General features: G+C 56.9%; 7 protein-coding genes across 7 annotated transcripts; 3 read left to right on the top strand and 4 right to left on the bottom strand.

Annotated features, from left to right (window-relative positions):
- Malapachy_3890 (antiviral helicase) lies at positions 1-3,716 on the bottom strand (the record flags this gene model as incomplete). Its single annotated transcript, XM_018138349.1, has 2 exons — positions 1-3,538; positions 3,571-3,716. The coding sequence occupies 2 exons, from the start codon at positions 3,714-3,716 to the stop codon at positions 1-3; spliced, it is 3,684 nt and encodes a 1,227-aa protein (XP_017991679.1).
- A 184-nt stretch (positions 3,717-3,900) lies between these two features.
- On the bottom strand, positions 3,901-4,443 carry Malapachy_3920 (hypothetical protein; the record flags this gene model as incomplete). Its single annotated transcript, XM_018138379.1, has 4 exons — positions 3,901-3,908; positions 3,940-3,972; positions 4,004-4,069; positions 4,095-4,443. The coding sequence occupies 4 exons, from the start codon at positions 4,441-4,443 to the stop codon at positions 3,901-3,903; spliced, it is 456 nt and encodes a 151-aa protein (XP_017991922.1).
- A 98-nt stretch (positions 4,444-4,541) lies between these two features.
- On the top strand, positions 4,542-6,077 carry Malapachy_3929 (hypothetical protein; the record flags this gene model as incomplete). The annotated part of the gene is made up of 4 exons (XM_018138388.1): positions 4,542-4,620; positions 4,648-4,724; positions 4,750-5,939; positions 5,969-6,077. 4 exons carry the CDS (start codon positions 4,542-4,544, stop codon positions 6,075-6,077), a joined length of 1,455 nt encoding a protein of 484 aa, XP_017991616.1.
- A 99-nt stretch (positions 6,078-6,176) lies between these two features.
- On the top strand, positions 6,177-7,192 carry Malapachy_3904 (arc35-subunit of the arp2 3 complex; the record flags this gene model as incomplete). The annotated part of the gene is made up of 4 exons (XM_018138363.1): positions 6,177-6,238; positions 6,266-6,501; positions 6,533-7,024; positions 7,053-7,192. The coding sequence occupies 4 exons, from the start codon at positions 6,177-6,179 to the stop codon at positions 7,190-7,192; spliced, it is 930 nt and encodes a 309-aa protein (XP_017992106.1).
- Positions 7,193-7,210: 18 nt separating this feature from the next.
- Malapachy_3916 (hypothetical protein) lies at positions 7,211-8,440 on the bottom strand (the record flags this gene model as incomplete). The annotated part of the gene is made up of 1 exon (XM_018138375.1): positions 7,211-8,440. The coding sequence occupies one exon, from the start codon at positions 8,438-8,440 to the stop codon at positions 7,211-7,213; it is 1,230 nt and encodes a 409-aa protein (XP_017991755.1).
- Positions 8,441-8,634: 194 nt separating this feature from the next.
- On the top strand, positions 8,635-9,804 carry Malapachy_3900 (plp-dependent transferase; the record flags this gene model as incomplete). The annotated part of the gene is made up of 1 exon (XM_018138359.1): positions 8,635-9,804. One exon carries the CDS (start codon positions 8,635-8,637, stop codon positions 9,802-9,804), a length of 1,170 nt encoding a protein of 389 aa, XP_017992102.1.
- A 39-nt stretch (positions 9,805-9,843) lies between these two features.
- Positions 9,844-11,840, bottom strand: Malapachy_3895 (peptidyl-prolyl cis-trans isomerase; the record flags this gene model as incomplete). The annotated part of the gene is made up of 6 exons (XM_018138354.1): positions 9,844-10,268; positions 10,297-11,056; positions 11,331-11,459; positions 11,487-11,593; positions 11,650-11,752; positions 11,787-11,840. The coding sequence occupies 6 exons, from the start codon at positions 11,838-11,840 to the stop codon at positions 9,844-9,846; spliced, it is 1,578 nt and encodes a 525-aa protein (XP_017991830.1).
- Positions 11,841-11,892: the final 52 nt, after the last annotated feature.

The following is an 11,892-nucleotide window of genomic DNA, read 5'->3' as shown; positions in this document are numbered from 1 at the left end:
CTAGAAATAGAGACTCGCCGCAAAAACAATGTCACGACGGATGAGCTGCTGACACTGTTCCATTTTCTGGAATAGGTCCAAATCACCAATCACACGAGAGGCATCGCGTACTTCGCGGAACGTTTCATCAAGTCGCGTGATGCAGCGGACAATCGTGCCTTCGCCCACATCTGTGAGCTTCATAATCTCGTGGAAGTGCATGCCCTTCGCCCACTGATACACGACTTCCATAAGGCCAGTGCGCATGGTCGACGCATCGTCTTCCGAATTAAGTTGGTGCGCCGTCTGGACGGCGGCTACGCGATCAGCGGCGTCTAGGATGCGCGCATAGCCTTCTTTTTGCGTCTCAGTGAGAGCCGGCTCGATCGTTGTCTTGTCCTTGAAGTGGAACACGCTAAGCAATGCGGCAATGTCTTCGGGTGCATACTCGACAAAAGTGTTGTCGAGAATCAGCTCGGTGAGAATCAACTCGTTGGCGCTCTTGATTTCACAGGCCACGCGGCCCTTGAGCAAGACAGTTTCCGAGTCGGGATCGATGAACCGCAGCGCTTTCAGCACGTCAATACGCTGGTGGTAGTCGGGTAGCAGCTCGAGGTTTTCGTTGGAGAGCAGCGCACTGACTCGTGTCATTTCGCGAGTGAGCGACTTGCGTTTGTGCATCAGCCTAAACTCCCGCACAAAGTCGTCGTGCGTCATAATACCTTGCACAGTAATCAATGACTCTAACGCCATATTGCGCTCTTTGCGTGCATCATGGAAGTCCAAGCGACGCAAGCGGGCCCAATCCACTTCAAGATCCACGACGGCCAACGCAGCATTGTCGCCAGCCTTCGTTAGGTGCTCGGAGATCTGCTCAATAGAAGGACGAAGCAGTTCTATGCCACGACGCAATGCAGACGGGCGCCGCGACTGAATGGAGGCGGCGGGAATGGACTCGATAAACGAGGTGACCAACGCAATTTTACTCAGTGACACCTCCATCGTCTCCGGCTGCCATTCGTCGGTCCGCAGCTGCGACGCCAGCACGGGCGAAATCCACACAGGCATCGTATCGTCCTTCCGACGAGCTTGTTTCTGGCCCGGCGTCAGGGCGGCAAGCACGAGGAAACGTGCGCCTGTCACAGGACGCACAATGAATGCAGGCGCAAAGCCTTGCACGCCCATACGCAGCAACACGACGCGGCCCGGTGCGAGGTTCTTGACGCCCTGGGAATGATGGTACGCAAGGGATAGCAGGGTATCGTTCAAACGCACCGCATCGTACGACAGGTCGTACAGGGACTCCATAGCATCGATCGGGATAGCACAGCTAGCAAACTCAGGCTCCATAGCAGCCACCTTCTTTTGCAGTGCTTGCAGAGTCTTTTGTTGCTCTGGGAGCAAACGTTGCGTCGCGTTCTCAGAGAACGACCGCTTGATCATTTCTTCCACCTTAAGTGCTTCGACACGCAGCAAGTTCAGGATCATGCTGTACGTAATACGGAATTGTGACTTGAGCTTCGTCGATTGCCCCAGAATCATGCGATTGAGGATGTGAACGTCCGGATCTTCAGAGACGATAATCACAACACCCGTTTCGTCCAAACCTCGACGGCCAGCACGACCGGACATTTGCGTGTACTCGCCCGGCAACAGGTATCGGAAGTTTTGGCCATCGTGTTTGCGCAGGCCAGAAAAGACGACCGAGCGAGCAGGCATATTCACGCCCATCGCAAACGTTTCGGTCGCAAACAAGACTTTGACCAGGCCGCGCTGGAAGAGCAGCTCGACCATCTCCTTGACAATGGGAAGCAGACCACTGTGGTGCACACCGATTCCCCGGCTTAGCAGGTCGCGCATCCGTGTAATCTGCGGTAGCGCACGATCAAGCTCCTTGAGTCGCGTGAGACTGCGCTCAATCACGATGTGCACTTCACTCTTTTCACTGGCATTGCATAGATCTGTGTTGGGAAGCGAGTCGGCATACTCCTCGCACTTACGCTTGGAGAACACAAACACGACGACCGGCAGCAAACTTTGCTTCCGAAGCAGACCGATCAGATGGACCCACAACGATTTGTCCGTCGCCATACCGCTACGACGTGCCACGGTGCCGCCACCACCACCACGAGACGCCCCGCGACCTGCGCCACCACGGCCTGTAGCACCTCGTCCCGCCCCACGCGCGGCACCACGGCCAGCGGCGCCTCCGCGAGCGGCGCCACCATGACCAGCCACAGACTCAGCTTCGCGCTCCTGCTTCGACTTGAGGGCATCGGAGGCATCATGCACGCCCTTCGACAAGAAACGGCCATTGGCATCGACGATCTTGTAGAGCTCTTTGCCAGCATACAAGAAATGCTCGAGCGGCACAGGACGTTTGGGCGTCGAGATCACATAGACGTCTTTCCGCTTCGTACGGCCGACCCAATCCGCAAACTCTTTCGTGTTGGGTACCGTAGCCGAGAGCAGGACAATGTTCACATGCTGCGGAAGAAGAATAATCACTTCTTCCCATACGACGCCACGCTCCTGGTCGTTGACATAGTGCACTTCGTCGAATATGACAAACTCCACATCACGAATCAAATCGGCGCCGCGGTACAGCATGCTGCGTAAAATTTCAGTGGTCATGATCAAGCAGGCCGCTTCAGGGTTGATTTGCACATCGCCAGTAAGAATACCCACGTTCTCCGCACCGAACGTCTGCTTGAACTCGCGGAACTTTTGGTTCGAAAGCGCCTTGATAGGCGACGTATAGATGCAGCGTGTCATGTGTTTCATGGCCAAGGCAATCGCATACTCGGCCACCACGGTCTTACCAGCCGAGGTGTGGGCGGCCACAAACACAGATTCGCTGCGTTCCAAATGGTACACGGCCTGCTTTTGGAACGTATCGAGCTCGAAGGGGTACTCATGGGCCATAGTCGGCACCAGTTCATGAAAGTTGGTCATCTGCTTGGACGCGTCGACCATGTGCGCCCACTCACGGCGTTCTTCCGGCGCAGCCGTCACCATACCTTGGAACATACGAGGCAGCGATACTTCCGGTAGCAGCTCGTCCACCACCGCATCGTCGTTCTTGGCCGTCGGCGCAGCGTCCGGCACTCTGTACAGCCCATCCTTGTCGACGGTAATCACAGTTCGATCAACACTGGTAGGTGCGGTTTGTACGACACGCTCTTGCCATATCGGCACACTGGTATCAACCAACGAGGCGTCGTCCGCCTGCAAGCCGCGCATGAACCCAGGGGGGATCGAGCGAATGGACGTGCTAGGCGCCGCCGTCTCACTGAAGGGGACGGTCACGTCATCCAGACCACCAGGTCGAAATGGCATGGAGGACGTCGAGCCACGCACAAAGCTCTGGCGTGATGCGATGGGACGCTGCATCGACATGGTCGGCATGTCCACGTCATGCAGCGAAGCAGCAGAGACCATTTCGCGGTAGCCAATCACTCGGCCTTCCATACCAGAGCGCACAAACTGCAAAGATGTAGCGCTAGGCGATGGATCCAAGGCCAGCATCGATTCGTATGAAGTGGGACGAGGCCAATGTCTAGCGGTAAGAAGTCTGTACATCATACATACTGCTGAGCATGAAGCATCCATTCTGGCTCGGGCACATGCGTAGGCGTAAGAAGCTCCTTCGCAATCTCCTCTCGGCACTGCGTCGCCTGAGCTCCAGGCTCCAGCGCAAGCGACTGCCAGAACGATTCGTCTGACAAGGCCGTCATGCTGGACTGCAATCAGAAATCGACTGCGCCGCCTGCCTGGACCTCCACGCCCCTGTCGTCGTGGCCTCCTGTCTTCCAGGGCGCTTTGTCAGCAGCTCCGTTGTCGAGAGCCTGTCTACTCAGCATGAGCCTTTGTATGTATGTTGGAGTCTCAGAAAGGTATGGATACGTCTATGTAGGGTATTCAGTAGCCTAGGGAGAGTTAGTCGTCGACAAAACATACAGCAATCACAGTCAAAAGGACAAAGCGGTGTGCCTGCATGTAAATGCCATGGTGGGATACATACCTCCGCCTTGGTTGAGCTTAAGTTCCTCTTCTGTGAATATGCGGAAGCCTTCTTCGGTACGTTTGCCTGCGTAAGTCGATCTGCCACGTACGTTCTGTCCCGCGAGTATCTGCAAAGGCCGCATCGTCGTCATCACGAGGCCGAGGCGCCTGCTTGGGCATCGAAGACGCCTTGGACATGTCATGCACGACCACAGGCACATCCTTCTTCTTCGATGTACTCGAGCTAGTCCCCTCGTTGGACGTGCGCGACTTGGCCTTCTTGGAGCTAGACGTCGTGTGCGTTGCGCTTGCATCCGTCGATACGGCAGAGGAGGAGGTAACAGCACCACTTTTCTTCTTCGATGCACCTCCCTCAGCTTCAAGACGCTTGCGCTTCGAGTGTTTGCTGGCCGTAGCACTCTGCGAGAGCGGCGAAAAAATGTCGTCCAGCTCCCTCATCGTCCACCGAATACAAGGCGCACGACAAAATTAGCCCGAATTTACGTGGAGTTCGCGCCGACTTGTGCATCTCCACTCCTTCACCCAGTGCTTCGACGATGAACTTACCAGGAGTGTGGGCCGTCGTACGTGCGATGGCACGCCCTGGCGTGATTGTGCCGCACATCCAGGTGAATTGTACGTAAAGATACCATCTTACCACAGCTCTCCGTCAGCTCGACTGGCGAAAAGTGTACAACAATGGTGTACGGTACATTGTGTACGACAAGGACAATTGTTTGGTACGTATCCTTTTTCTTACTCTAGACTCGGCCCTATGTGGACCAACTTGCGACGCCTCTTCAGGAAACATGGGATGAGTGCAAAGCCGTGTTTGGTGATGACAACATCTTGATTGTGAGCAACTCGGCAGGCTCCAGCAAGGACCCTGACGCTTTGGCCGCCGAGAACGTCTCCTCGAATCTCGGCGTGCCTGTCCTGTGCCATCCTGTGAAGAAACCAGGCAAAGCATGTGCGAAGCAGGTCGTCGACTATATCGCGACACTCGCCCTGCACAGCGCCGACCCTACCCTTCCGCCACATATTCTGGTCATTGGTGATCGCATCACCACCGATATGGCCTTTGCTGACCAAATTCAACGCCAGCTGACGTCGACATACCCACACATGACAGCAACGTGCACTAGCATCCTCACGCGTGAGTTATGGGGCGCTGAAAGCTTCGGGACACGAATGATGCGCGCTATGGAGTACAGCATTTTGCGGCGCCTCACACGCCTCGGCATCCCGTCGGGCGGTGGTTGGTCGGATCGCACGCCTTCTGCGCTGACCTTAGAGGCATGGGAACGTACGTCCCCTGCCTCTGTACCTGCCCAGATGGCTGCTATGCCAGAACTGCCAGCACGTCGTACGATCATAGCTCGCATCCTGTCTCATCGTTGGATTGCCCCCTGGGTAGCCAAAGCGCAGCGAATCTGGCACGCCATTGTGCGTGAGACATTCGCGAGTGTACAGCATATCCGTGAGCTCACATGGTCGGTATTTACCGCTGCACCGACCAGGCAGTGGAAGTCGACATGGCGTCGACCTTCTCCGTTGCCACGCCCAGGCTCCAGCTGGACACGGCGTATGTCCACCTGTGCTGTACGTCGTGAGCCTATGTCGCATGAGAAACCCGTGCCACGCCGCTCAGCCCCTGCAGAACCCGGGCACACGCCTGCGACGTCGTCCCCGGTATGGTTCGGCATACCACGTATTCGGTGGGTCCTTGCGCTGGTCACGCTGATGATTTTGCCGCTGGGATTCTGGGGCGGTATGAAGCTGAGTGAATGGGTAGACCGACGTCGGGCTGGGAACCTGACACACGAAGGTGAGGGCTCGACGTCCTTGGCCACACAGCCTCCGTTCTCGCCTGCGCCTGCGCCTGCCATCGCGCCAGTTCCGGACGAGGTAGACGCGGCGCCCACACGTGCTCAGATCCAAAAGAAGCTATCAAGGTACGTACTATACTGGCTTACCATTACAGCCTGGAGCTGGAGCACTTCCATCTGCGCCGAGAACGCGATGCGATCCGCGAGAAACTCGCTCGCCTTGACGAGCGCCAAGCTTCTAGTGGCACGGCGCCTCCCTCATAGACACATAATTCCCCGTGCGCGCGGGCCGCCCATACTTCCTATACCAACAGCCAAGGTGCTCACGGGCTCTCTCTTGACCATCGTGGGGCGCTGACGACGATGATCTTGCTAGGCGCGGAGAACACGATCATTCGTGATGTGCTTACGAGCAAGTTTGAGACGTATGTGGATGTGCATTAACGTAGCAGACCTGGCTCTGTGGACCAAATGTTCACTGACTTTGACGGTGTAGCGTATCATATGGAGTCGACCAAGGAAGGGCCCCTAGTCCTTTCGATGGACATCCGATGCTGGCCGGAGCTGGTGCAGTACGGTGCTATGGAGCAGCTGCATCAGATGTATGGTACTTGGATCCGCCCTGAGACGGAAGCAGGTTATAATATCACATTGTCCTTTGATTATGCGGCTGTGCCGCCGCCGGGTGGTACGTTATCGATCTTCTCACATCGCCGCAGCGGACCGTGATGCTCTGATCGGCGCTGTTGCACTCCTCAAACGTCATGCGATGGCTGCCCCGTTTGAGCGTGCGTTTCAGGAGCAAGCCAAGCTTGAGCAGCAGTATGAGCCAGGCACTGCGCCGCCTAGCGGCACGCTGCTTCCGCTTCACTACCGGGCCGACGAGGCCATGTATATCCAGCCATCGCATGACCGTGTGACGGTGGTGATTAGCACACGATTTGAGGAGGAGACGGACCGGATCTTCGGTAAAGTATTCCTCCAGGAGTTTGTCGATGCGCGTCGTCGTCCTGCGCTGCAGAATGCGCCGCAAGTGCTGTACTCCAACCGCGAACCGCCGTTGGAAGTGCGCGAGATGGTCGGTGCAAGTCGCTCCGACAACACGGGCTACGTGACGTTCGTTCTGTTCCCTCGCCACTTTGCGCACCCTGACGTGCGTGCGACGACCATTTCGCACATTCAGCTGTTCCGCGACTACTTGCACTACCACAGTATGTACTTTGCTTTCCTGACGACCAGTCAAATGCTCCAAGGCCTACATGCACAGCCGCATGCGCTCGCGTGTCGCTGAGTTCCTCAAAGTCCTGAACCGCGCCAAGCCGGAGCATGCCGAAAAAGAACGGAAGACGGCAAGTGGTCGTACGTTCCGTCGTGCATAGCATCTGTATGTATGTACATTACACCAGCTTTTCCCATGCAAGTACTGTCCAGATGTACTCGCGCTCATCACGCCGTCCTAAGCCGTAGCGCCGTGGTAAGTGCGTTTGCGATTGGCGGCACAGCCGGAAACCTTGCCGCGGTGCTTGGCGGGCTAGTGCTACATCCACCGTCTTGTACAGCTCCGCCAGGCGGCCAGCCACACGAACAGGCAGCAGAATATGCGCGCGTGCATCAGGGTCCGTGGTAGGGAGGGCCAGAAGGTATACAATCGCAGGCAGGAGCCATGTCGCATGCATTGGCGAGTAGATAGGGTCCGCCACCAGCAGCAAGGAGATGGATTGTGGCGGAGGGATCCGGCAGGCTACGGTCTCCCCACAGGCTTCGTCTGGGTACACGAGATCATGCAAAGCGCGCCAATCCAAAGCCTCGCACACGACCTCGACACGATCCTTGGCAACGTGCAAATGCTCCTTTACATTGTGCAGCAAGTTGGTCATCACATCAGCATGGTAGTCTGTAAGGTATACGGTAGCATGCTGCACAGGGCTGATGTGTTGATCGAGTGCGCGTGCTACGACCATCCCCACAATCCCTGTCCCTGCCCCCAATTCCATCACGGTAAGCGTCGAGCGCGGCGACGCTTCTGCCTCAAGGGCGCGATGCCATGCACCAGGTCGTCGCACAAACAAGTCACACATCAAAATGGAACTTGCATAGGTCTGCATACCGACCGCGTCAGCGGCCTCCGCTGCGCCTTGAACACTCTGTGCGTCCGAGGGCGGAAGGGCCGCGTCACGCACTGTGATCGACACGGACATGCCAGGGCCGCCTTGGACACAGGAGGGGATCGTTTCGGCCTCCATGGGAAATGTAAACTCACGAACCAAGTCGCCAGCCTCCAGCGCTGAGGACATGGAGGCCATACAGGACGCCGCCTGATCCAGCAGGGCACGGCGTGCCGGGGTATCTTCGAGCCAGGCGATCTCCGATTCGATTAGGCGCGTGAGCCATGCCTGCACAAAGGCACGCTCTGTAGGATCTGCCCGCGCTGCATCAATACGATCTTGCAGAGCCTCCCATTCTTCGTCGCAAGGCTCCAGGGTCGTCGAAGGCGTGTATACAATATCCATATGTTGCAGAGCCGTCTGAATGCGCTCGAGCGGCGGCTCTGTCCGGATGCGCGGTAGCGCACTGGTAGGTGGTAGACGTAGCGCCTCCTCGACCACCTCCTTCGGCCAGGCCGTCATACTGCGTGCGTGCCGACGTGCTGGCCTGCCTGCTTCGTACCTTGATGAATGGATGACACTCATGCTTATGTCATACGCATACGCACGGCCGGACTTGGCTTGCCTCCATAGGCCCGCTCGCTGCGGGGACGGACGGACTGACGGCTCTTTAGAGCGTGCGTGGGCAGCCTGGGTATCCCTTCTTCTATACCACCATGTCGTCGTTTAAGCAAGCCGACCACAAGCTCCTTATGATCCCCGGCCCCATTGAGGTCGCGGATGATGTGCTTCTTGCGAATGCACACCCATCGATGGCGCACATCTCGCCTGACTTTTTGCCTATCTTTGGCGAGTCGCTGGAGATGATCCGCCAAGTCGTGGATGCGCCGAACAGCCAGCCCTTCATCATTGCTGGTTCAGGTACGCTGGGCTGGGACATGGCCGCAGCGAACCTGATCCAGCCGGGTGAGGACGTGCTCGTGCTTACGACGGGCTACTTTGGCGACAGCCTGACAGAGTGCCTGGAGACGTACGGCGCCAAGCCGACGCAGCTTACTGCGCCGGTGGGCGGTCGCTCGACGCGCGAAGAGATTGCAAATGCACTCAAGGAAAAGAAGTACAAGGCCATTACTATTACGCACGTCGACACTTCGACGGGTATTCTGAACGATGTCGAGAGCATTGCCAAGGTCGTGCAGGAGGTCAGCCCTGACACACTGATCATTGTCGATGGTGTATGCAGTGTCGGCTCCGAAGAGATTCACATGGAGGCATGGGGCGTGGACTACATTCTGTTTGCGTCGCAGAAGGGTCTTGGCTGCCCGCCTGGCCTGTGCTTGGCCGTGGCTAGCCAGCGTGCGATTGAGACGTTTGAGAAGCGCAGCGTTCCGCCCGGCACGTACTTTGGCTCGTGGAAGAAGTGGATCCCGGTGATGAAGTCGTACGAGGCCCGCAAGCCGTCGTACTTTGCGACGCCTTCTGTGAACTTGGTGTACGCCCTGCACTGCTCGCTCAAGACCATGACGCAAGGCTCTGTGTCGCTTTCGCAGCGCTTCCAGCTGCACCGTGAGGCGTCGCAGAAGGTGAAGAAGACGATTGCTGAGCTGGGTCTGGAGCAGCTGGCGCTCCCCGATTCGCGTGAAGGCGGTGTGGCCAACGGTATGACCGCCGTGCGGTACCCTACCGGCTTTGGTGCCGCCGATATCCTCCCGAAGATGGCTCAGCGTGGTGTCGTGTTTGGTGCGGGTCTGCACAAGGACTGCAAGGACCAGTACTTCCGTATCGGCCATATGGGCGTGTCGGTATGCGACTCGTCACGCAACGACATTGATGTGATTCTGAACCACTTGCGCGATGTGCTTTCCGAGCTGGGTGACCAGTCGTAAATGCGCTATAGATTCGATACATAGATAGACTGGGTACTCCTATGAGAACATCTTGCTGTACGCAGCACGCTGCTTGGCCAGACGCGCCTGACGGCGCTTTTCCAACGCATTCTTCTCCTTAAGAATGCCCGCATCGTTCGGTGCGTACGTCAGCGCTTTGTCGAGATCGGCTTTGGCATCGTCATCGCGTTTCAGAGTCGCGTACGCCAAGGCCCGGCGGAAGTGCGCCTTGGCCATTTCCGCCTCCGTGGGCGCACCCAAACCACCTTCGGCGCCGCGTTCAATGACCTGCGTCGTAAGCGCTTCAGCCTCCTCCGCAATCGGCGGCACTGTTTTGAGTGCACATAGCGCGGCATTCAGCTGGAGCGGCGTACGCAGCGCACGGTAGTTCGCCGCAAACGTCTTGTCCGTCGATTCAGGCAAGTGTGGGTTCACAAAGAGGTATCGGAGCGCCTTTTCGTATTCTGCTGGTGAGTGAGATCGAATACATACTTTCACGCGCCAAGCCCCATTCGCCCTGGCCAACAAGCTTGGCAGCAATCGCCTTAAGGTCCTCAGCCACCTCCAGTGCCGTCTCAGGCTTTTCTTCGAGCGGCAACTCGGAGTCTTCGGGGTAGGGCTCATACTTGTCGCCTGTGGTGTCAGGCTTGATGCCATAGTCAAACGATGCATCCTGCAGCTGCTCTGGCGTAAACTCGCCACACGCCGCAATCTTGATGTCGTCCACAGGGCGGTCGTTGGCCCCTGTCTTGCTCTGCTCAATGTGCCGAACTACATCCTTGCCCTTGCGAACGCGGCCAAACACGACGTGCTTGCCGTCCAAATGCGGCGTGGGCACCGTAGTAATGAAAAACTGCGATCCATTTGTGTTGGGACCAGCGTTTGCCATGGACAACAAGAAGGGCTCATCATGCTTGCCCTCCAGGTTCTCGTCCTCAAACTTTTCGCCGTAAATCGACTCACCACCCGTGCCATTGAAGTTGGTAAAGTCACCACCCTGGATCATAAAGTGTGGAATCACACGGTGGAAAAGACTTCCTTCAAATGTGAGCTTCTTGCCCGCCTGGCCCATGCCCTTCTCGCCTGTGCACAGCGCACGGAAGTTCTCTGCGGTCTTGGGCACCTTGTCCTTGTACAATTCCAGGACAATACGGTTACCGCCTGGGCGCGAAGGCGGTGGGCCATTCACAAACTCAATGTCCAGATCTACCGTCAGCTTTGCAGGTACGCACACACAACCGGGTTCGTCATCCTCTACGTTCGATGGTAAGCCTTCCCACCCGCTGGCTGCCAACGTAGGAGAATGGCGGCGTCATGTGGAGGCAGCGTGTCCATCGCCCTCACCGACGTTTCCACCGCCTTCCAAAGCGTCCGTCGGGCGAACATGAGGCATCCTGGGTGACTAGCTGCGCTATGGGTCTACAATCCACAAACACCTTGGTATACATAGCACTAGTTTTCCGACGAGCCTTTCTCGCCACGGAGAAGTTTCTAGAATGAGATTGTGCCCGTCCGTTTGTACGTACCACCTGCAATAGTTCGCCTACCACACGCAAGTTGTCCTGCTTGCGATGAATGGTCTCTTGCAGCTGCTCCATATTCTTCACAACATAGTTGACTTTGTCTTGGTACAAACTCCGAGCTTCCGCACGCGTCTGGGGTAAGACGGGACTGTGACGTACCTTTTCGACAAAGTAGCCAGTGCCGATATCCACAATCACTTTATCGGGGTCGGCTAGGCGTCCTGGCACATACAGCGACGCTGTCAGAGGAACGAGGGTGGTTTTGTCTAGAGTTAGTAGGTCGTATACGTGCCTTGATTTTCTGGGCGGATCTCGTCCACACTTTCCAAGCAGCTCTGGAAGCGCGACTGGGCCAACTTGAGCTGGCCAAACATCGTCGCAAACTGCTTCAACTCCAGTTCCAGTTGCTTTCGTACATCAAGCAACTAGTACACATAAGTCTCCACGGAGAGCACGTACCTGTGGCACATCTAGGGAGCCGACATCCACCTGTTGCGGACGCGTGGACGTCATGAGGAGAAAGTGGAGGGAGGGGAAGCGGTACGTCGTAGGGTATATAGCGTTT

The sequence above is a fragment of the Malassezia pachydermatis genome (assembly GCF_001278385.1).
Source record: "Malassezia pachydermatis strain CBS 1879 chromosome Unknown scaffold4, whole genome shotgun sequence".
In the NCBI taxonomy this organism is placed as follows: Eukaryota; Fungi; Basidiomycota; class Malasseziomycetes; order Malasseziales; family Malasseziaceae; genus Malassezia; species Malassezia pachydermatis.
Note: the sequence above shows the minus strand (reverse complement) of the source record. Positions and strands in the feature narration are given on the sequence as shown.